Source organism: Alexandromys fortis, unplaced genomic scaffold (assembly GCF_014885135.2).
Source record: "Alexandromys fortis isolate MF-2015 unplaced genomic scaffold, M_Fortis_MF-2015_v1.1 scaffold_128, whole genome shotgun sequence".
Classification (NCBI taxonomy): domain Eukaryota; kingdom Metazoa; phylum Chordata; class Mammalia; order Rodentia; family Cricetidae; genus Alexandromys; species Alexandromys fortis.
In genome coordinates this window covers 2,397,025-2,417,828 of record NW_026068012.1, presented here as the reverse complement: position 1 = coordinate 2,417,828, position 20,804 = coordinate 2,397,025, and the positions used below count along the sequence as shown (strand labels likewise).

Sequence of the window (20,804 nt, the reverse complement as noted above, 5' to 3'; positions counted from 1 at the left end):
TTTTTTTTTTTTTTTTTGTTTTTTTGTTTGTTTGTTTTGTTTTTTTTTCGAGACAGGGTTTTTCTGTGTAACTTTGGTGCCTGTCCTGGAGCTCACTCTGTAGACCGATATGGCTTCGAACTCAAAGAGATCCACCTGCCTCTGCCTCCCAAGTGCTGGGACTAAAGGCGCTAGAAACTGTTTTAAAAATTGAATCAGCCGGTGTGCGTACCTGTGGGTGTGCTTATGCCTGGTCCATTTGCAGAGGCCAGAGGACAACTTTTAGGAGTTGATTCTTTCACTGTTGGGTCTGGATCCAAGGCTTGAACTTGGGTTTTCAGGCTTACGTGATAAACACTTTCACCTGCTGAGAGCAACTTTGAACTTCCGATCCTCCTGCCTCCACTTCCTGAGTTCTGGGAGTTCAGGAATGTGTTATCAAACCTAGTTTATGCCAGTCCTGGGAATTGAATTCCAGGCCTTGCTTGTGCTATGCAGGTATGCTAGACTGAACCAAGTCTTCTCTTTTAGAAATTTTGATTGTCACATGTTAAGTGTTTGTGTGTGTGTGAGGAATTACAATGTGTAGCAGCAACCTTAACCTACTGTTTGTCTTTTTGGGGGTTGGAGGGACAAAGAAGTTTAAGGCTGAATTCACACATGGTAAGCACACTGAACCTTCATTTCCTGAACACCTCTCATGTGCGGTTTCTGTGGTCAGACGGATTTGCCTCCACTTTTGTTTTGGTGTGTGTGTGTGTGTGTATTTTAAGACAGGGGTTCTCTGTGCAGCCTTAGCAGTCCTGAAGCCAGACTGACCTTGAACCCAGAGATGTGCCTGCTGCTTCTTGCTGGGGTTAAAAGTGTGCTCTACCTCAACCCAACAACTTCCACTGTTTTTTGTTTGTTTGTTTGCTTTGTTTTTTTTCTTTTCTCTGTATAGCTTTGGAGTCTGTCCTGGAACTCACTCTGTAGACCAGGCTGGCGTCGAACTCACAGAGATCTGCCTCCTGAGTGCTGGGATTGAAGGTGTGTGCTAGCCAGGCGATGGTGGCACACACCTTTAATCCCAGCACTTGGGAGGCAGAGGCAGGCAGATCTCTGTGAGTTTGAGACCAGCTTGGTCTACAGAGCTAGTTCCAGGACAGGCTCCAAAGCCACAGAGAAACCCTGTCTCGAAAAACCAAAAAATAAATAAATAAAGGTGTGTGCTACCACTGCCCAGCTCCTCCACTATTTTTTAATTGAGACAAAGTCTCATTTATCCCATGCTATGGAGCCAAGGATGCCCTTGAATTTCTGGTTTTCTCTATCTACCTCCTGATTGCTGGGATTATAGGCATGGACCACCATATCTGGCTTTATGTATTCCCCTGCATCCTTTGGAGCTGGGATATCTAGTGTAGGACCCAGCCACAACAAGCCCAATAGAAGCCCGAGTCTCAGTACCTGGATCCAAGAAAGCCCACAAACTGAGACTACTCAGGCACCAGGAACAGACCCTCGAAAGGAAATTCCTAACATTCCAACCATTGCAGATAGGATCACCTGCCAGCACACACCCATCGCTTTTCACCAGGACACCCCTAGACAAATATCAGTCAATCAGGGGTCCTGAACCTTAGAAATCACTCATCCCAACCTTTGCTACTATAAAAACCCAACCTCAACTGCGCTCGGGGCACACTGAGAGTCTGAGTTCAAACTTGAATAATAAAGGTTCTTTGCTTTTACATATATGACTTGGTCTCTTAGTTGGTTTTTTGGGTACTCTGTGATTTGGGCATAACATCTGGCTTGTCATGTGGGTGCTGGAATCTGAATCCAGAACACCTCATGATTGCACAGCAGGTTTTCATAACTGCTTAACTCTTTTAGGCCCTGGGGAAATTAAAAATGTGTGTGTATGTGTGTACAGGGTGCAGGTCTGATTGAACTCAGGTTGTCAGGTGTTTATTTACTTATTTTATTATGTACAGTTTTCTGTCTGCATGTATGCCTGCAGGCCAGAAGAGGGCGCCAGATCTCACTATAGAGTGTTGTGAGCCACCAAGTGGGAATTGAACTCAGGACCTCTGGAAGAGCAGCTAAAGCTCTTAACTGCTGAGCCACCTCTCCAGCCACTCCCCACCTTAGGGAAATTCTTAAACTCCCTTGCCTCAGCTTCCTCATTGTTAGTACGGGAGAACTGACAACAGGCTTGCATTTATCACTCGGTCTTTCCAATCGCTTGTGCTGGCTGAGCGACTTCATGGAACTTGCTCTTCAGACCTGCTTCCCTGTGTGGTAGAGGGAGATACTGTGTCAGGGTGGTGCTGGCTCACCTGTTTGCTTCCTGCCTGCCAGTCACTGGCATGACTGCCCCTGAGTTGTTCTCCAGTACTCTGGCTCCCCTCTATGAAGTTGGTGCAGCTGGTGCCGTTGTCTGGACTCAGCGTGTTTGCCTAGGAAAGGAACGGGCTTCGAGATGTATCTCAAAGTGGAGATGGGTGACGTTACACATGGCCTGCTGTTGGGACTTCTCCAGGGCTAGCCAAGCGTTTGGGGTAATTCCAGCACGGCTTGTATTCACTTGTGTTGGAAGCACACAGTTTTTGTCTTGTTCAGAGGTTTCTCTGGCACTACAGGCTGATAGTGCACTCCTTCCTTGCAGGTGTATTATGAATCATCAGGGGCTCTGATCTGAGTTGAATGGGGATGACATTCTGCCCTGTTAGGAAGTCCGTGCATGTCTGTGCACGTGTGAGGTATGGTTCAGGGGTGAAGCTGCTTGCTGCTGAGCCTGATGGTCTGACTTGATCCCCAGGTCCCACGAGTGAGGGGAGAGCCAACTCTGACGCTGTTCCATCCTCCCTTCATTCTTCACAGGGCAAATGCACTACCACTGAGTTACATCACCGCGTTCAGGCCCTCTGAGCTCAGCAGGGTAACCATGCTGCCTGCCCAAGATTAGAATTATTATCCAGGCAATGACCAGCATTTTGGGGAAAAAACACTCCTGTATCCATTTGGGAACTACATTTTTATTTTATGATACTGTCACAAAATGAAATACATAACTCTGTGGTCAATCTTAACATTTAAAGGAACCGGAAGCCGGGCGGTGGTGGCGCACGCCTTTAGTCCCAGCACTAGGGAGGCAGAGGCAGGAGGATCTCTGTGAGTTAGAGGCCAGCCTGGTCTACAAGAGCTAGTTCCAGGACAGGCTCTAAAACCACAGAGAAATTTTTAAAAAAAAAAAAAAAAAAAAAAAAAAAAAAAAAAAAAAAAACCAAAAAAAAAAAAAGGAACTGGAGGGGCCAGTTCTGGTGGCACAGACTGGTAGGATTTGCTGAAGGAGGCAGAGGCAGGAGGATCAGGAGTTAAAGGCCAGTCTGGATTACAAGGAAAAAAAAAAGGAGATGGAGGGATGGCTCAATAGTCAAGAACACTTGATTTTCCAGAGGACCCAAGTTCAGGACCCATTTGGCGTGGTTCAAAACTGCCTGTAACTCCAGCTCTGGGGAATCTGATACCTTCTTTTGGTTTTCTACACACACACACACACACACACACACACACACACACACACGAGCATTTACTCTCACACATATACATATAGAAAACAAATTTTAAAGTGTCCCTGTAATGTCTCCTCCAACCCCATCTTTGTCACTTGGGAGCTTCGTATAGCAGCAAGCAAAGGAATATTCAAGTCAGAATGTAAGGTGTTCCAGAGTTACGCATCTTTGACAATTTTTCAGTTTATGTGAATGACTGTTTTGCCTACATGTGCACGAGGCAAATCAGCAGGGTAGAATAGGGCATTGGATTCTCTGGAGCTGGAGGGATAGATGGTGTAACTTTGTTACACATGTAGGTGGTGGGGACCAAACCTGACCTGAGTTCTCTGCAAGAGCAGCTAGTGCTCTTAATCACTGAGCCACGTCTCTAGTCCCTATCTCAAACAGTTTAACTACGGCTTGGATGCTTTATCATTGGTGGTGGCAAAGGTGCCACCAGGTTCCACCAGAGATTCTCCGGTGCTGCACCCACCCTCATCCCTTCTTATGGTTACAGCTCCAGGGCATCCTCCTTTTGTTTACTAAGTAATGTTTTTCTGCACCTTCGTCTCAAACTGCCACCTCTCCTTGATTGGAACTTTCTAGTTCTCCCAATTTCAGGTGGAAACTTTCTGGTTCTGCCTACCAGACACCCAGGATACTCAGACAAAACTCTTTTTTTAAGGAGCTCATGTATCCTGGGGCTGTCTTCAAAGCTGTGTAGCTAAGCTTGTCCTTGAACTTCTGAACCTCTCACGTCTGCCTGAGCTGGGATCATCTGGTGTTCAATTTACGTGGTACAGTGGTGCGGGGTGAGACCTGAGTTCTTTGGTTTTCAGGGTCTTATGCACGAAGTCCCTGGAACAATGAAACTTTCTTGCCTTTCCCTCAGGCAAGTTGCTCTTTAAACTGGTGCCCTAAATCTTATCATTAGAGTTCACATTTCCCCTAAAGAGCACCACACTGTTCCGATGGGGACACTGGAGCTCACTGTTCCAACATTTTATCTTATCACTTGGTGTTTGTTGAGTTAGCAGTACGCTAAACAGGTGCGGGTCATCTATGTATTCATATATACTTTCAGTATTCCATGTAATTAACCAAAGTCAAGACAGATGCTGGAAACGCTAATAGCTCATTAAATCCTCACGCTAGGAGGTAGGTGCACTGTTGGCTGCTATTTACAGGTAAGGCCATTTGAGACGCAGGGGTTAAGTGATTTGCTTAAGATCAACCACCTGATAGTTGGAGCCGGTCCAAGGTCCAGGCCGTGAATCCTGCCCGGGTGTGACAAGGACACACAGTTCTGCCTCCGTGCTTAGCGGAGGCTGTGCTCGCGGGTAGGTAGAGAATGGCTGAGAGGATGCCGTGGTCACAAGACACAATTCCTACAAATGACCTTGATGGGTTGGCGGGTCGTCGCAGAGAGGAAGGAAAGAGAGCACCCCCCCCCCCGTACCCTGTAGCTGCACCCTAAGCTGGGGAGAGACCCAGCGAAACCGCCCTAGACCCTTTACAGATGCAAATATCCCACTCAAGAGTCGCCGCAGCCTTTCCCGTGGGAAAAGCGTCCGTCCTTCGCTATTTTGGAACCAGCAGTCCGGTCTATTGGGGTCAGGCCCTAGTCTTTTTCTGCTCTCTGCCTAAGAAATCTTAACAATGGCCATGTTTAGTTCTGTTCACCCCTCTACGTCAGAGCTCAAGTCGGCGCACACTGGCCGTGGTGAAACAGATCCGGTTAGGTCAGGAGCCTGGCGTGGTAATTACGGGAATGGTCTGGAACTCTTCCACCTCTCCCAACTTCAGGTCCCGTCAGGATCGACACCCGCGGTCCCAGCCCCCTTTCCACCGGCCAAGTCATCCCCAACCCGCAGACTCCGTCCTCCGCACAGCCCAGGGCAGCTCTTAACGCTCCGCAGGTCCGGCCGTCCTCCCGCACGGCTCCTCCCCAGCCGCGGGGTCTCCGGGCCGGGCCCAGGTGACCGTCCTCCCGGGTCTCCGCCCCCGCCCCGCCCCCGCCGGCCTCCCGCACAGGCTCGGCTCGCCTCCGCCGCACAAAGGCCGGCGGCCGCCTCACCGCGCGCAGGGATCCGGGCCACGCGCGCTCCCCCCCCCCGCCTCGCCCCGCCCCGCGGACGCAGGGCCTCGTTGGCTCCGCCGCCCCCTCGCGCTTCACGCTCCCGACACGCAGGACGCGGAGACGAGGCCCGCCTCCCGAGCCAGGGCGCCCCGGCCTGCGCGCGCCCGTCCGCCCGCGCCCCGCCGAGGGACTACTTCGCGGCCCGACTCCTCGCCCCGCGCTACTTCCTGCCGCGGACGCGTCGGCGAGCGGCGCGCACGGCATGGCGGCGGCGCGCGCCTGAGGAGCTGTGCCGGGGTGGGGGGTGGGGGCGGTCCGCCGGTCCGCTCAGGCCTCGGCGCGGCCTAGACGCTCCGCTCGGCTCGCTCGCCCGCTCGGTCCCTCCCGCCCGCCCGTCCCCGTCCGTCCCGCGCCCCGCCATGGCGGAGCCTTCGCCGGCCCGACGTCCGGTGCCTCTCATCGAGTCGGGTAAGACGCGGCCGCGCGTCCCCTCCGCCCGGCGCCGCGCGGCCGCCGCTGACCGTCCCCGTCTTCTCCCCGCAGAGCTGTACTTCCTCATCGCCCGCTACCTCTCGGCTGGCCCGTGTCGCCGAGCGGCGCAGGTGAGTGCGGGCGGGCGGGAGGGCGGACCGGCGGGCGCAGCAGCAGCCGCAGCCGCCCGGGTCTGACCGTGCGTCTCTGCCGCAGGTGCTGGTGCAGGAGCTGGAGCAGTACCAGGTCGGTCATCCGCCCCCGCGTCCCCCGTCCCCGCGTCCCCGTCCCGCCCGACCGGCCTCCCGGCCGCGGTGGTCACTCGGACGCCTCCCGTGTCTCTTTCCAGCTGTTGCCGAAGAGGTTGGATTGGGAGGGCAACGAGCACAACAGGAGCTACGAGGAATTGGTGAGCACCGCCCGCCTGTCCGCCCGCGTCCTCCGCGCGCTCGGTCGCTCGCCCGCCCACCCGCGTCCCCGGCCGGGTCTCTGCTCCGGTGCGGGCCCCGCGGGGACGCTCTCGAGGGGCCCACGGTTGCCCGGGGCGACCGGCCCGATTCCCTCCCCCCTCCCCCCAGGCTCGCGGTTGGGGCGGGGGGAAGATTTGGCAGAAAACGGTCCTGGGGGCGGCGCGGGCACCGGCGGGGGCGTCCCTGGCTCGCGGCCTGGCCGGGTCTCCAGGTGCGCCTCCAGCCGTCCGGAGGGGCGCTCTCGTCGCCCTCCGCGCGGACTTGTAACTCGAGCTCTCATTGGTCTCCCCTCTCCTGCCCCGCCCAGGTCTTCTGACCACTTGTTCCCTAGGAATAGTCCTTAGGTGGAGAAATGGCCTCTTGCTGTGTTCTTCCCGTCCACTTTTTTCCGCCGCGACGTGACGTGCGGCCAGCGTTGTATCTTTGCTTCTCCTAGCCAGGCCTTAGGAACAGTATGTAGTGGTACAGGCTTTCAAGTTGACATTTCTTCCGACCAGCTATTTTTTGAGACTGGGTGTCTTCGACGTACCTCTGGCTGGCCTTGAACTCGGACGCCCACGGGCTTTTTCCTCCTAAAAGGCCTTCGTGCCTGGCTTTCTTGGTTTTCTTGAGGAGTGCTAATGTGCTTTTTATCACTTTTCATTATCCTCCCTACACTTGCTTAGACTTTCTGTGGTGGGTAATTGAGCTTTATGCAGTTAACGGAAGTTTTGGAGGGGGTAGTTTATCGGTAGTGGAACAGAAACTTCCAGGAAAATGTTTTTGACAATTTAAGATGAAAATTTTGTCTTAATTAAAATTTGACTTGCTAGCCCATGTTGGACATGTTGAACACAGAAGATGTAAACGGGCTCTGAATCTTCACTGTTGATTTTTGGCTACATAGGGCCGTTTGCCTCGGCTCACAGTCCTGCGTCACTGAACGCAGGACTTACTCCAGAAGAGAGCCGTCCCACACCTGTGAGCAGTCATAGTCCTAGAGGCGTTAGCAAGAAGTCAGCCAGGGCATTTGTCGCTTGTGAGCACTTAACCATAAACAGTTGGAGTTTTCAGAGTAGGGATTTAACCCAGCCCCATCGTGCTGGGCAGGTGCTGCAGAGGCTCAGCTCCTGTACTGTGCTTAGCCAGGTGTTAGCCATCGCATTGGGAGCTGCTGAATGGACCAGCGTTGCTGGGTTGTTTAATTTGTCTTGTTAGGATTATTTTTAAAAAGCAAATGCTTCAGACTGAGGTAGCTTTTCATTTAAAAGCACTTCCTGGCAATCGTGACAACAGGATTTGATCCCCGGGACCTCTGTGGAGGAAGGAGAGAACCTACTTCCAGGGTGGGTCTCTGCCATCCACTGTCAAGCGTGTGTGCACAAATGTACACACGTGTAATACACGTTTAAAAGTGAATATTAGTGGATATTGAACCACATTTATTCTCCTAGGCTTGTGGGTGTGTGCATGCTGGGGTGTGAATCCAAGGCCTCTCCTGTGCTGTACCCACAGGCAGGGTTTTATCACACTCCTTCCCACCAGACAAGGACTGGGATTTTGATTTACAGTTCCAGCCAGACAGAGAATTACTTGGGAACTACCCTCCCCCCCCCCCTTCCTAGCTATCTCCAAGTGTCCTATAGTATGCATCCATCTTTTCCTGTGTAGCCCTGACTGTCCTGGAACTCACTCTGTAGACCAGAGATCCACCTGCCCTGGCTCCCAAGTGCTGGGATTAAAGGTGTTCACTGCCACAACCTGGCATCAGGTGTTCTTTTTGAAAGTCTAGGGAACGTTTAAGTAGTTTGTCTCATAGTTTTGCTCCTGTTAATGTAAGTATTTGAAGGGGGAGTGGGAACAACCCAGACCCATTGTTGACACTGCCTTCCTTCTGGGATGAAGCCATGTTGTAAAGTCCGGAGAGGAGTTTCCTTTCTTTGACTTTTGCTGGTAAGAATTGCTTGAACCCTACTTCAGGTGCTGGTATCTACTTCCTGTGGCTGAATAGCCAGCTGACTGATTCCTAGCGGAGTATCTCTCACCGTCTCAGCCCTGGCTGAGTCGGGGACACCTGTGGCTCACCTGCTGAGCCTCTCACTTCAAGGCCTGCACAGCCACCTGGTATGGCCAACATGGAACTTCCCATCACAGATTGTGTGTTGGTGTTTTCTGAGTCCTTAATACTTTTATAACGTTTTTTGCAGGATGGATGGAATAAGGCTGGGTCTGATGTAGCCCAGGCTATCTGGCCTTGAGGTCTGTAGCTGAGGATCCTGATATTGTTGGGCTTATAAGTTTGTAAATATAATTTTTTAATACTTATTTTATTTTTTATGCATACAATATTCTGTCTGTGTGTATGCCTGCAGGCCAGAAGAGGGCACCAGACCTCTTTACAGATGAGCCACCATGTGGTTGCCGGGAATTGAACTCAGGACCTTTGGAAGAGCAGGCAGGCAATGCTCTTAACCACTGAGCCATCTCTCCAGCCCCTGTAAATATAATTTTAAAACCTTTAATAGTTTATTCCCTGTGCTGTCATTTTACTGAAGAAGACCAAAAGATTTGTCATAGTATTTCCCATGTTTATTTTCTCAGTGGTTCCAGTCCTTTGATAAGAATCATTTGGTGGACCAGTAGGTGGTGTGCACATCTTTTTTTTTTTTTTTTTTTTTTTTTTTTTTTTTTTTTTTTTTTTNTTTTTTTGATTTTCGAGACAGGGTTTCTCCGTAGCTTTTGGTTCCTGCCCTGGAACTGGCTGTTGTAGACCAGGCTGGCCTCAAACTCACAGAGATCCACCTGCCTCTGCCTCCGCCTCCCGAGTGCTGGGACTAAAGGCGTGCACCACCACCGCCCGGCATGGTGTACACATCTTTAATTCCAGCACTTGGGAGGCAAAGGCAGGTGGATCTTTGTGAGTTCGAGGCCAGCCTGGTCTACAGAGTGAGTACCAGGACAGTCAGGGCTGTTACACTGAGAAACCCTGTCTTGAAAAACAAAACAAGAAAAGCAGAAAGAATGAAAGTGGGGACTGAAGAGAAGGCTCAGTGGTTAAGAGCCCTGGCTGCTTGCTCTTTCAGAGGGACATGGGTTCAATTCCCAGTACCTACATGGCAGCTAAAAATTGTCTGCAACTCCTAAGATCTGACACTCTCACACATACATACAGGCAAAACACTAATACAAATAAGATTTAAAAATACTTGGAATTTACACATTCTGAATGTTCACAGTGGTACCAAATCTACTGTGGTGTGTCTGGGCACTAGTAATTTTATAAGCTTTCCAGGTGGTTCAAATACAGCTTCAGCAAAGTTATGCTTTGTTTTAATTTGTGACGGTACTGTTAGTCTGACTTGTATTTAGGAACAAGAGTACCTTTACCTATTAAGAATTGAGACCAGCTGGGCGGTGGTGGTACACACCTTTAATCCCAGCACTTGGAAGGCCCAGGCAGGTAGATCTCTGAGTTGGGGGCAGCCTGGTCTACAGAGCTAGTTCCAGAATAGCTAGGACTCTGTCTCAACCAAGAAGATGCTGAGGCAAAGGCATTGGTTGGCCAACTTGGGCTATATAGAGAAACTGTCCAGGACCAAAGCCTAGCCATAGGAGGTCTCCCACCTCACTGTGCTGCAGATTGGGATTGAGTCTTATTTTAGATTTATTTTTTTAAATTTTAAAATAAATAAATTTTTAAAGGTTTGTTTATTATGTATACAGTGTTCTGCCTGCATCAGAGCTCATCATAGATGGTTGTGAGCCACTATGTGGTGCTTGGGAATTGAATTCAGAACGTCTGGAAGAAAGAGTAAGTGCTCTTAAGCGCCAAGCCACCTCTCCAGCCCGGGATTGAGTCTTGGCTGGATGAAATTAAAAATCTTGTGTTTACTTTGTGTATGTGCATGTCTGCCACATTGTGCCCATGCAGGTCAGTCTTCTCCTACAGTGTGAGTTCCAGGAGAGCCATCACACGGGTATTTGAGCAGCATTTTTAATAGGCTAGTGTTTCCTTAGCCAGGAAGAGAAAGCAGTTCATCCTTACATTGTACTGTCATTAGGAGATCATGATTTTGAATGTTTACATAAACTTCTCTTAGAAAACTATAGTATGTATTCCTGGCTGATTAAAGGAGTGTGCTGCCTTGGTGGACCTTAAATTAGAAATCTGTTGAGGAATTTTGTTTTCGGTTTGTTTGTTTGTTTGTTTTGAGACTGGGGTTCTCTCTGTTACAGTCCTAGCTGTCCTGGAACTAGCTCTTGTAGACCAGGTTGGTCTCGAACTCACAGAGATCTGCCTGCCTCTGCCTCCCAAATTTTGGGATTAAAGGTGTGCGCCACCACTGCCCAGCTAGTAAGTCTTTATTTTTTAATGTATTTGTGGGATATGACTCAGTGGTTAAGAGCACTGTCTGCTCTTTCATTAGGACCTTTCCAGCACAGTAGTTCACAACTGTCTAACTTTAGTCTTAGGGATCCAGTGCTGTCTTTTGACTTCCAAGAGTGCAAGACACGTGATGCACAGATGTACTTGCAGGCAGAACACATAAGCAGGATTATTACACATGGTTTCTGTGTGTATGTGCACGTGAGCACAGAGGTGCTCTCAGGCAGAGTTAGATCTGTGGTGCAGTGCTGGAGTGAAGAGCCTGTCTGACATGGTCCTGAGAGTCCAGCTCTGGTCCTCTGCAGCAGGAGCACTTACTCTCCAGACCTCTTACGAGCTTTTTTATTCTTTGGTAAATTAGTTCATCTCTGTCCTAATCTCTGCTTTGCCTCTCCTTCCTCTGTTTTCCTCTCCCATTTCCTTCTTCCTGTAACCCAGGGATTTGTTCTGTTAGTCCTGGCTGATCTGGAGCTTGATGTAGACCAGGCTAGCCCTGGGTCTTGATGTAGACCCGACGAGCCTTGAGCTTTCATCCAGCCCCCTGCTTCTGTCACTTTAGTGCTTGCTGGCATTTTGGTGGTGTGCCATTTTGCCAGTCTTCTACCCCAGCTTTTTGTTGTGTACATATAATAGGTCTAGTCATTTTTCCTAAAGACATGATGTGCATGTAGGGGCTGCGAAGATGGCTCAGGTTTGGGAGCACTGACTGCTCTTCCAAAGGATGTGGGTTTAATTCCCAGCGCTCACGTGACGTTACAACTGCCTGTAGCTTCAGTTCCAGGGAATCTGACACCCTCACACAGACAGGCATTGGGCAAAAACACTCATGAACATAAAAATAAATCATAAAAAACGTCACATGCATGTGGTAGACAGTATTTGCTATTTTGTTTGTTTTGAGACTCTGTGTAGCTCTGGCCGGCATAGAACTTGGAGATCTGTTTGCCTAATGAATGCTGGGATCGAGTCATCAGTATCTGTAAGATGGCAGGTAGAAAAGGCATCTTTTTAATTAATGTCCATTGTAGGGTCTTAGGACAAGTCTTTATGAAGCAGGAGCAGCTGATAGGACCTCCTTAATGACACCAAGTAGGATAAGCAGCAGGCTGCCTTGTGCTTAGTGCTGCCAACTGGGGGTGACGCTGTCATTTCCCCATGGCTTTGCTGTGTCCATAGGCTCACCTGGTTATTGGTAAAGTGCCCTTGATTTGTTTCTTTATGTATGGATTTTTGTTCTGTTGCTTTTTATATAAGTGTAAATTTGTCGTTGTCTTTTTGGTTCAAGACAGGGTTTTTCTGTAGCTTTGGAGCCTGTCCTGGAACTAGCTCTTGTAGACCAGGCTGGCCTTGAACTCACAGCCTGTTTCTGACTCCCGAGTGCTGGGATTAAGGCATGTGCCACCACTGCCCTGCTTTTCTCTCTCTCTCTCTCTCTCTCTCTCTCTCTCTCTGTTGAATTTTCTTAGTTCTTAAGTGTAAGATACATTAGAATTTCTTGTCCTGTTGAATTGACCTAATATTTTAAAATTAGGAAATGACCCTTATTTAGGTGACACTTAAAAAAATCACTAAAATTTATTTTCATGTGTTGGAGTACTTGTTAACCCATGGAAGTCGGAAGAGGACACGGAATTCTTTGCAACTGGAGTTAACAGTCATTGTAAGCCACCATTGGTTTCTAGGAACTGAATCCAGGTCCTCTGTAAAAGTAGCAAATGCCCTTAACCTTTGAGCGATCTCTTCAGCCCCAAATGGAGACACTTTGTAGCAGTTGAGTATCTAAGTCTGTTTATGTTGAACCTTGTTCATGCTAGGCAAGTGTCCTCCCACTGAACTTCAACCCTAGTTCATTCTGAGTCTAAACAGTGGGCGGTATGAAGAGGTTAGGTTGGTTTACCAGTTCTTGAAGTGTGCAGAAACACAGCTCTTTCTTTAAAGGAAATAGAAGCTTTCATCCTGTTGCCAAATAGGAGTAACCATGGCTTGGGAATAAGATTTAAATTTCCCTAAACACCTAGTTCCCACTGTGGCAGCAGTTGTGTGAAATTTTTGTCGCAACAGAATAAAGTAATAAAGGCAGTTTTCTGATATGTGTAGAAACTGGCTGATGTTTCTATCCCACCAGCCAGCTCCCCAATAATCACACAGAGACTTATTAATTATAAATGGTTGGCTGGTAGCTTAGGCTTGTTACTAACTGCATCTTTCAATTTAACCCGTATTTATCTGTGCTCTACCATGGGGCCTACCATTTTCAGCATTGGCATGGTCATCTTCTCTTCCAGTCTCCTTGAGACTCCATCCTTCTTCGCCCTACCTAACTTCTTCCTCTTTATTGCCCTTAGCTCTTTCTTCGAATCAGAGCAACACTACTTCACAGTATGCAAAAAAACTGCTCCATGTCAGGAAACATCAGGTGATTACAGCGGGGGTGATCTCTGTGAGGCCAGCCTGTTCTACAAGCGAGTTCCAGGACAGGATCCAAAGTAACACAGAGAAACCCTGTCTCGAAAAGCAAAACAGCAAAAAGTAAAAATTCCAGCCCAATGTAACTCCAAGATCTGACCCTCACACAGACATGCATGCAGGCAAAACGCCAGTGCATATTGAAAAGAAACCAAAAATACCAAACATTTTTAGATTTATTTTTGAGACAAAGTCTTGCCATGTAGACCAGGCTGAAACTCTCAGATCTTCCTGCCTCAGCCTCTGAGTGCTGGGATTAAAAGGTGTGTGCCATAATACTTGGCTAGATTTACTTACTCTGTTTTATGTGTTATGGGTGTTTTGTCTGTACTACAGGTGGCTTGGTGCCCACAGAGTCCAGAAGATTTATCAAATGCCCTGGGACTGTGGTTAAGGATAATTGTGGGTGCAGGACATTGAACCTGGGACCCCCTAGGAGAGCAACCAGTGTTCTTTACTGCAGAGTTAAGATGTTTGGAAAGTGATACTTGGTTGTGAAGTTGAGTTGAAAAGGCCAAACTCATAGCCAGGTTTGTTCACAAGGTGCTGCTGTAGCCGTGAGGTCATTTGTGTTGTGGAGAGTTGGCTCCTTTCTGTTGGTCTGCATCAGTTGAGACATTGAGTTTTTGTGCATCACACGCATTATCTGGGCTTCTCAGATGCACGAGTTTGTCAGCAGACCACCCAGTTGAATGTGGCCTTTTTGTGCAGATTTGGCTTGGATGCTTCTTTACATGTTGAGTGAGCTGGTTACCACCGGTTCACTTTCTGTTGTCTATCACAGAGCATTTGAGAAACGGTTCATTTGTACTCAGGATAAAGGACAGCAGTTCAAAGGAACATTTTCACTTTTCCAGCATCAAATGTTGAATGTCTTTTGAAGGACCCTATAGAGGTTTTTTGTTGTTGTTATTTATGTTTTGTTTTTTTAGATAGGGTTTCTCTGTGTAGCACTAGCTGTCCTGGAAAATACTCTGGAAGAAAATCAGGCTGACCTTGAATTCACAGAGATTTGCCTGCCTCTGCTTCCTGAGTGCTGTGCTACCAACACCTGGATGCCTATAGAATTCTTTGCTAACTGCTGTTGTGGTTTAAAGTGTGATGCTATCGTGATTGCTTTTGGTCGGTTATATCAAATTAATGGCCAATCTGTGCTTCTCATCTTCAAAGCTGAAGGTGAAGGTTCTTGTTTACTTTGCAAAACAACATATGGTGTTTGATACTTTGTGTTCTGACAAATAAAGCTTTCCAGGAGGTCAGAGGGCGGAGCTAGCCACTAGTTAGCTATAGCAGTCTGGAGGTCAGTACAGAGAGGATACAGGAACTGACCATGTGGCGTGGAGACCAGGGTCTCAGCCTTTTGGACTGGAGGAATGGAAGAGGAAGGAGGTCACTGGTGGCTGCTCCTCTTCTGATCTTTCAGGTTTTAACCCGATCTGACTCCTGGTTTTTATAAGATTAATTAGGTTTACACTTCATCATCATTTTTTATTAGTATTTTTATTTTGTGTACGAGTGATTTGCCTGAGTGAATGTATGGATAGCATAAGAATCCCTGGTATCTTTACAAGTCAGCAGTGTGTCAGATTCCTTGGAACTGAAGTTGGAAATGCTTGAGTTGAGCATCTTGTGTGCTGGGAACTGAATTCAGGTCCTCTACAAGAGCAGTCAGTGCGTGCTCTTCCTGCTGCTGACCCAACCACCTGCAAAGCTTCTCCACCCCTGCCGCCTACTGCGCTGCATTCTTAGCAGTTTCTGCTCCAAGTGTGCGGTTGATTTTAGGAGTTGTCATCTTTGCTTTCCAGCCCATTTTGTTCTCAAGATGACCAGGTGAACTTCACTTTTGTCTAACCCCATTTCTGTGTCATAAATATAAAATAGCAAGTAATAAGTCATTAACAAAAAAGATAAGTATTTGTTAAAATCCCGTGTAACATATTCACATTTGTTAAGGGTGTACTCCAGTACAATAGACATGTTCACATTGAAGAACCACTGTTACTGGTGTGCAGCCTAGTGTGAAAGCCTCTCAGATGTGTATTGACTTTGAGAGTGTTTGGTTTCTATATATTCTCAGTGTAGTGGCCGTGAGAGAAGTAGGGGCTGGTCTTCATTTCTTCAGCTCCTTAATCTAGCTAGCTTCTTAGGGACATGTGAAATTACACATCTGAGAAGAGAGGCAGGTGCCTGCACTCGCACCTCAGACAGCTGAGGCATGGGATCATGGGATCTCAAGTGGAGGCAACCTAGACTTGTATTCATAGCATAACCCTGTCTCAAAACCAAAACTTACATCATTGCATCATCATGGTACTTACTAGTGATGGAGCTTGGTCGTAGATTGCTTCCCGTTCATGTATGAAGCTCTGGGTTATTCTCCAGATCTAAAAAACAATACCCACCCCAAGCAAGTAAACCAAATCTACAGTCTCTGAAGCAGATTTACGATTTACACAAGTCTATTGCATGACTGCCAAGTTTATTGCTGACTATTGAGAATCATTTTCTGAAATATCTTTGACTTGTTTTACTGGAGTCTGTTTAGGTTCTGATTTGTCGTCATTGGTGTGTGTGTGTGTTTTGAGAAGATCTCACTATAGCTTAGGCTGGCCTCCTGCCTTCCTCTGCTACCTAAGTGCTGGGATTAAAGGTGTGTGCTACCTGGCTGGGTGGTAGTTGTGCACACCTTTAATCCCAGCACTCGGGAGGCAGAGGCAGGTTGATCTCAGTGCTTTTGAGGCCAACCTGGTCTACAGAGTGAGTTCCAGGACAGTTAAGAGCAGAAGTCTGTTAACTAATAGGTTTTTTGTACCCTTATAATAGGTTTGTCTGCTGATGCAGTAAGCCACACCAGACCGAATTGAAAAAGTAAAAGAACAGGTTTATTTGAGCAAAGCAACTCCCGGGTGAGTTCTCCAGCTCCAGAGATGGAGGCAAGAGGGGTCAGACTCCCAAACTAAATCAGGGAGCTTATATACCTGTAGGCAAGGAGTGATGACCTGTCCACAAGTATGGACAAAAGCTGGGATGTTTAGGTGGGGTCTTGGACTGCTGGGCTTTTTGATATCTTTGTTAAGAGACTTCTGAGAGGAATGGGGCTTTCTGGATCAAACAGGAATGAGCTGGAGGTTCCAGCTGATTAATAGTTGAGGTCAGTGTAGATCTGTAATCACACATGTCAGGGTTTCTCTGGAGGAGTGTGTCCCAGAGTTTGAAAACGTTGATGTCACAGTAGTGCCTGCCTGAGTGGGTTTATCCTGCCCAGTGGCATTTGTCATTCCAGTTGAGATAGGCAGTGAGAGTGAAGTTGATTGGGGTGGTTTACACTTAGAATCCGAGCACCCTGGAGGCTAAGGTGCAGGACTGATGCAAGTTCAAAGCCAGCCTGATTGGGCTAACAAGTTCCAGGCCTGCCAGGGAGGGATACAAAGGGAAGCTGTCTTAGAAATAAAAAAAGAAACCCTAGGCAGGCAGCATTTATTTTTATTCCAGATGCATTCATGTCTTTTATCAGTGTGTAATTTCATGAGTTAAAAACTCCAGTTCTCTTTGTGCTTGCTCTTGTCCTTAATGAGGTGTAATTAACATTCTGTCTAATTTTCTTACTCCAAGTGTAAAATCTAAGTGTTGTCACCATAATGAACAGTGAAGAGTTCTCCTGGTACCCTTCATGCATTTTCTGATGTTTTCTGACTGCAGTCTTCTTAAGCACAATTGTTGTATTACATAATTTGAGTTTCTTTGTCCTTTGATACTTGAATGCGTGTGTACATTGTCCCAGCTCCCTCGATTTCCCTCTCCATTGCTTCCCCTTATTACTGTCATCATTTCTTTCCTTCTTTTTAATGCTTTGCTGAATCTAATTAGCGCTGTCTACATGTGCAGACATGTGGGGCCATCTTCTGTTCTGATTTTAAAAACAGTCAACTCTAACCCTGGCCTGGAACTTGATATGCAGACCAAGTTGACCTTGAACTTGAGTTCTGCCTGCCTCTGCCTTCCAAGCAATGGAATTATATAGTTCGGAGCTACTGTGATTGGCTTAATAATTTCTTTTTATTGCTACATATTATAATAGTATTGTATAGCATATTTACTTATTAACTTGTTGCTGGAAATTGATTTTTAAATAATTGAAGTCGTTAGCACTCATAGGGCCTGGAGAGATGACTCAATGTCTGAGAGTGCCTGATGATTTTGCAAAGGACTGGGGTTTGGTTCCCATCATCCACATGCTGACTTCAGTTGTCCTTCCCTCCAGTTCTAGGGCAGTCTGACTCCACAGACAGACGTGCAGGCAAAGTGGTTATACACAGATATCTTCAAAAACATGCATGTGCCTATTTATGAGTATGTGTACTGTTACTTAAAAGTGGAGTGGCAGAACTGTTTCCAAAAGCTCTAGTACCTATATACCTGTCAGACGTTGCTTCCTGTTCTTTTTATTTTTTATTTTCTTGTCTGTTCTTAGAGATGGGGTGTCGTATAGCTCAAGGTGATCTTGAACTGAATAGCAGAGACGAGCATTCTGCCTCTGCCTCCCAAGTGCTGGACTAGTTTCTCCGCCTCGCCATGGCCAGTCTTCAATGGTAGCCAGGCTCGTCCGCTTGATGCTGGTGCCACTGCTCTGCTCTCTGCTGTCTTTACGCCCGTTTGCCACCGGGTTCACGTTCTTGGCTCAGAATTGGGTTCTGACGGGAGTGCCGGGTAGTGTTTGAGTGTGTTGTTGGGTACTGCTGAGAACTCTGGCCTTTCTCATCTGTTCTAGATGCAAGTTTCTCATCAGATGTGTGCAGTATTTCTTTTGCTTTGTGACTTCTTGACTCACTCAACAGTGCCATTTGAGAGAAACACTTAAGAATAGCAGTTTTCTCTTTGATTTGTTCTGGTGTCCTTACAAATCTCTGACCCCCCACCCCCCCAACAAAGGATTTCTTTTCTGTTTCTATAGCTGTAACTTACAAAGTAAGTTGTATTATATGATGTCCTGTCTGCTGTTTACGTTTTGTTCTAACATGGTCAGTGTTGAGATGCTGAGGAAGCCCATGTGTAAGCACAACAGAAGTAGACATTGAAAGTTGATTGATTTTGAGAAATTGTGTGCGTCGTCGTTCCAGCACCAGTTATGGGGGAAATGTTTTCTGCACTGAGTAGCGTTTGTACCTTTATAGAATGAGTCTACAGAGAGTTTCCTGTATAAAGTGTCTACTTTTTCTTACTATGTTCTGTAGTTTTCACTGTGATCTTCACGTTTAACAGACTACCATGAATTAAAAAAAAAAAAAAGTTTGCGTATTGCGTATCCCTATATACGGTGCTGTTATTAAAACCTACCTTTCCAACCAGGTCTTGTCCAATAAGCATGTGGCTCCTGATCACCTGTTACAGATCTGCCAGCGCATCGGCCCGATGCTGGATAAAGAAATCCCACCCAGTATTTCAAGAGTCACTTCTTTGCTTGGTGCGGGAAGGCAGTCTTTGCTACGTACAGCAAAAGGTACCTTAATTTGAAGAAGTGTTCTGCTTTGTATTAGTAGCTCTGTTATAATTGTGAAGTTGTGTAAGCGTTGTGGAAGGTAACAATGTATCTAATGCCATGGACTTTAAATTCTCTGCAATTAGTGTAGATCTTTGAATTTTATCATGTGTTTAATGGGTCCTTCTGCATTTCAGAATTGATAAAGACATAGATGTTAAGCTAAAAGCCTGAATTTAAGATGTGTTTGAGGGTTTTTTATCAATGTTAGTTCTTAATTTTTCCGTTTTGTAGCTCTCATAACTTCAATGGATGTAATTGTATGTGTCTAATAAACTCTTTAAATACTAGAATTATTACTTTTGATATTTAGATTCTGAAAGTCCTTTGTAATAAGGAGAAGTGACTTAAAAAATGGTAGCAGCTTGAAAAACATGCACAAAAATGTAAACTTGCATGATTCCTTTTATTTTTTACTAACAATTTTTTTCTTTTGCTAAGTTATGTGCTAGCAAAATGTTTGGAATTGCTACACTTTTTCTGTTAGCTTCGTATAATTGACTTAGACTAAGTACCTGTGTGTGATATGCTCTATGTATATATGTGGCTAAACTGCTAATGGCAAGTGTGTTGGTTCTGATCTCAGCAGACTTGAATTTCATTGTGATTATTTTGTTACAAGCTGATGTAATGCTACCTCTTAGATGCTCCACTAGGACAAAGCTTGACTGAGAAAGAGTACCCTGCTTCTTGGTTTCATGCCAGACCAGCTTGCCAGCCTTAGTTGTTTCTTAGTGCCCTATAATCGTGCCACTGTGGCTCTAATCAGAAAACTGTCCCATCCTCCTTTTCAGCATCCTGTTCACTTTGTAATTATTTCCATCACTAGTTGTTTTACAGCAGTTGCTTGGGTAGCACATTTTCTTTTTCCTTGTGTCAAGCTCAAGCTCAATGTTGTTTTGTGATGAGACTTGTGTGAGGACTGGCAGACTTAGACAAGACTTCAGTGAGGGACCCTATTTCTGCTTGTGTTTTGTGCTAGTGCCAGAGGATGCCTTCTGTTAGTGTGGGCACCCGGGCTCAGTGGAGGTGGTTCAGTACGGTGCCGCTCCTGTGTTTGCAGCTGTGAAGCAGCTCTTTGTAGCTCAGCAAGAGTGGGGCACGAGGCCTGTGTCGGCCTGTGTACTTTTGTGTCTTCTTCAGACCTGGGTGGGATGTGGCTTTAGAAGGCTCACTCACACACTGTATGTGCTCTTCTCTGGAGAGCTGCCTTCCACCCTAATGTGGGAAGCTGAGTTAACTTGAACTCGCTAATTCTTCCTGATGAGTTCAAGGTAATAGTACTGGCCGAATGAATCTTAAACTGAATGAGTCAAGTCAAAGATGTTTAGAAATTCTCCTTTTGAAAATTGGGGTCAGTTGTGATAAGACTGCTCATTTTAAATGTTGTATGGTATTTTGCATTGAAAAATAAACAGCTAACTTGGTATCCATCCCTCTCACTACTCATCTGCAGTGGATCTCTCTAAAGGTCCTGGAGCCTTTGAGCCTCAGTGGGAACACCTACCTCACAGGGTTGTTGTGAGGACGCCATGAGCTGATGTATGTGGAAAGCACTTGGTGGACTGTAAAGTGCTGTGCTGTCAGTGTTACTGCTGCTGTATCTGAGCTGTCTCCAGAATAGCACAATAAACCTGCAGGCTTTTCTGTTAAAGTACAGTAGTTGGTAAAACTTTGAATAAACAGTTTATTACAATGTACGTAAGTATTCTATAAGATCTCTCTTTGGATTAACTTTCAAGATTTTATGTGTATCTAAACTTCATTTTAAAGACTGCAGGCACACAGTGTGGAAGGGCTCTGCCTTTGCTGCTCTTCACAGAGGAAGACCTCCTGAAATGCCCGTGAATTATGGCTCCCCACCAAGTCTTGGTGAGTGCGGTTGGCCTGTGAG

The 20,804-nt window shown here is 46.8% G+C and overlaps 1 protein-coding gene across 4 annotated transcripts in view; it reads left to right on the top strand.

The window, feature by feature from the left end:
- The first annotated feature begins 5,610 nt into the window (after positions 1 to 5,610).
- The window catches only part of Brwd1 (bromodomain and WD repeat domain containing 1), a 79,883-nt gene continuing 64,689 nt past the window's right edge, over positions 5,611 to 20,804 (top strand). For 3 of the 4 annotated variants that reach the window (XM_050162064.1, XM_050162063.1, XM_050162062.1), the window contains exons 1-6: positions 5,611 to 6,069; positions 6,145 to 6,203; positions 6,289 to 6,318; positions 6,422 to 6,481; positions 18,721 to 18,871; positions 20,684 to 20,782. In XM_050162064.1, the coding sequence (XP_050018021.1) occupies positions 6,021 to 6,069; positions 6,145 to 6,203; positions 6,289 to 6,318; positions 6,422 to 6,481; positions 18,721 to 18,871; positions 20,684 to 20,782 (448 nt within the window). In that variant the 5' untranslated portion in view covers positions 5,611 to 6,020. The remainder of the gene's footprint in view (positions 6,070 to 6,144; positions 6,204 to 6,288; positions 6,319 to 6,421; positions 6,482 to 18,720; positions 18,872 to 20,683; positions 20,783 to 20,804) is intronic. The other variant, XM_050162061.1, reaches the window with a different exon arrangement.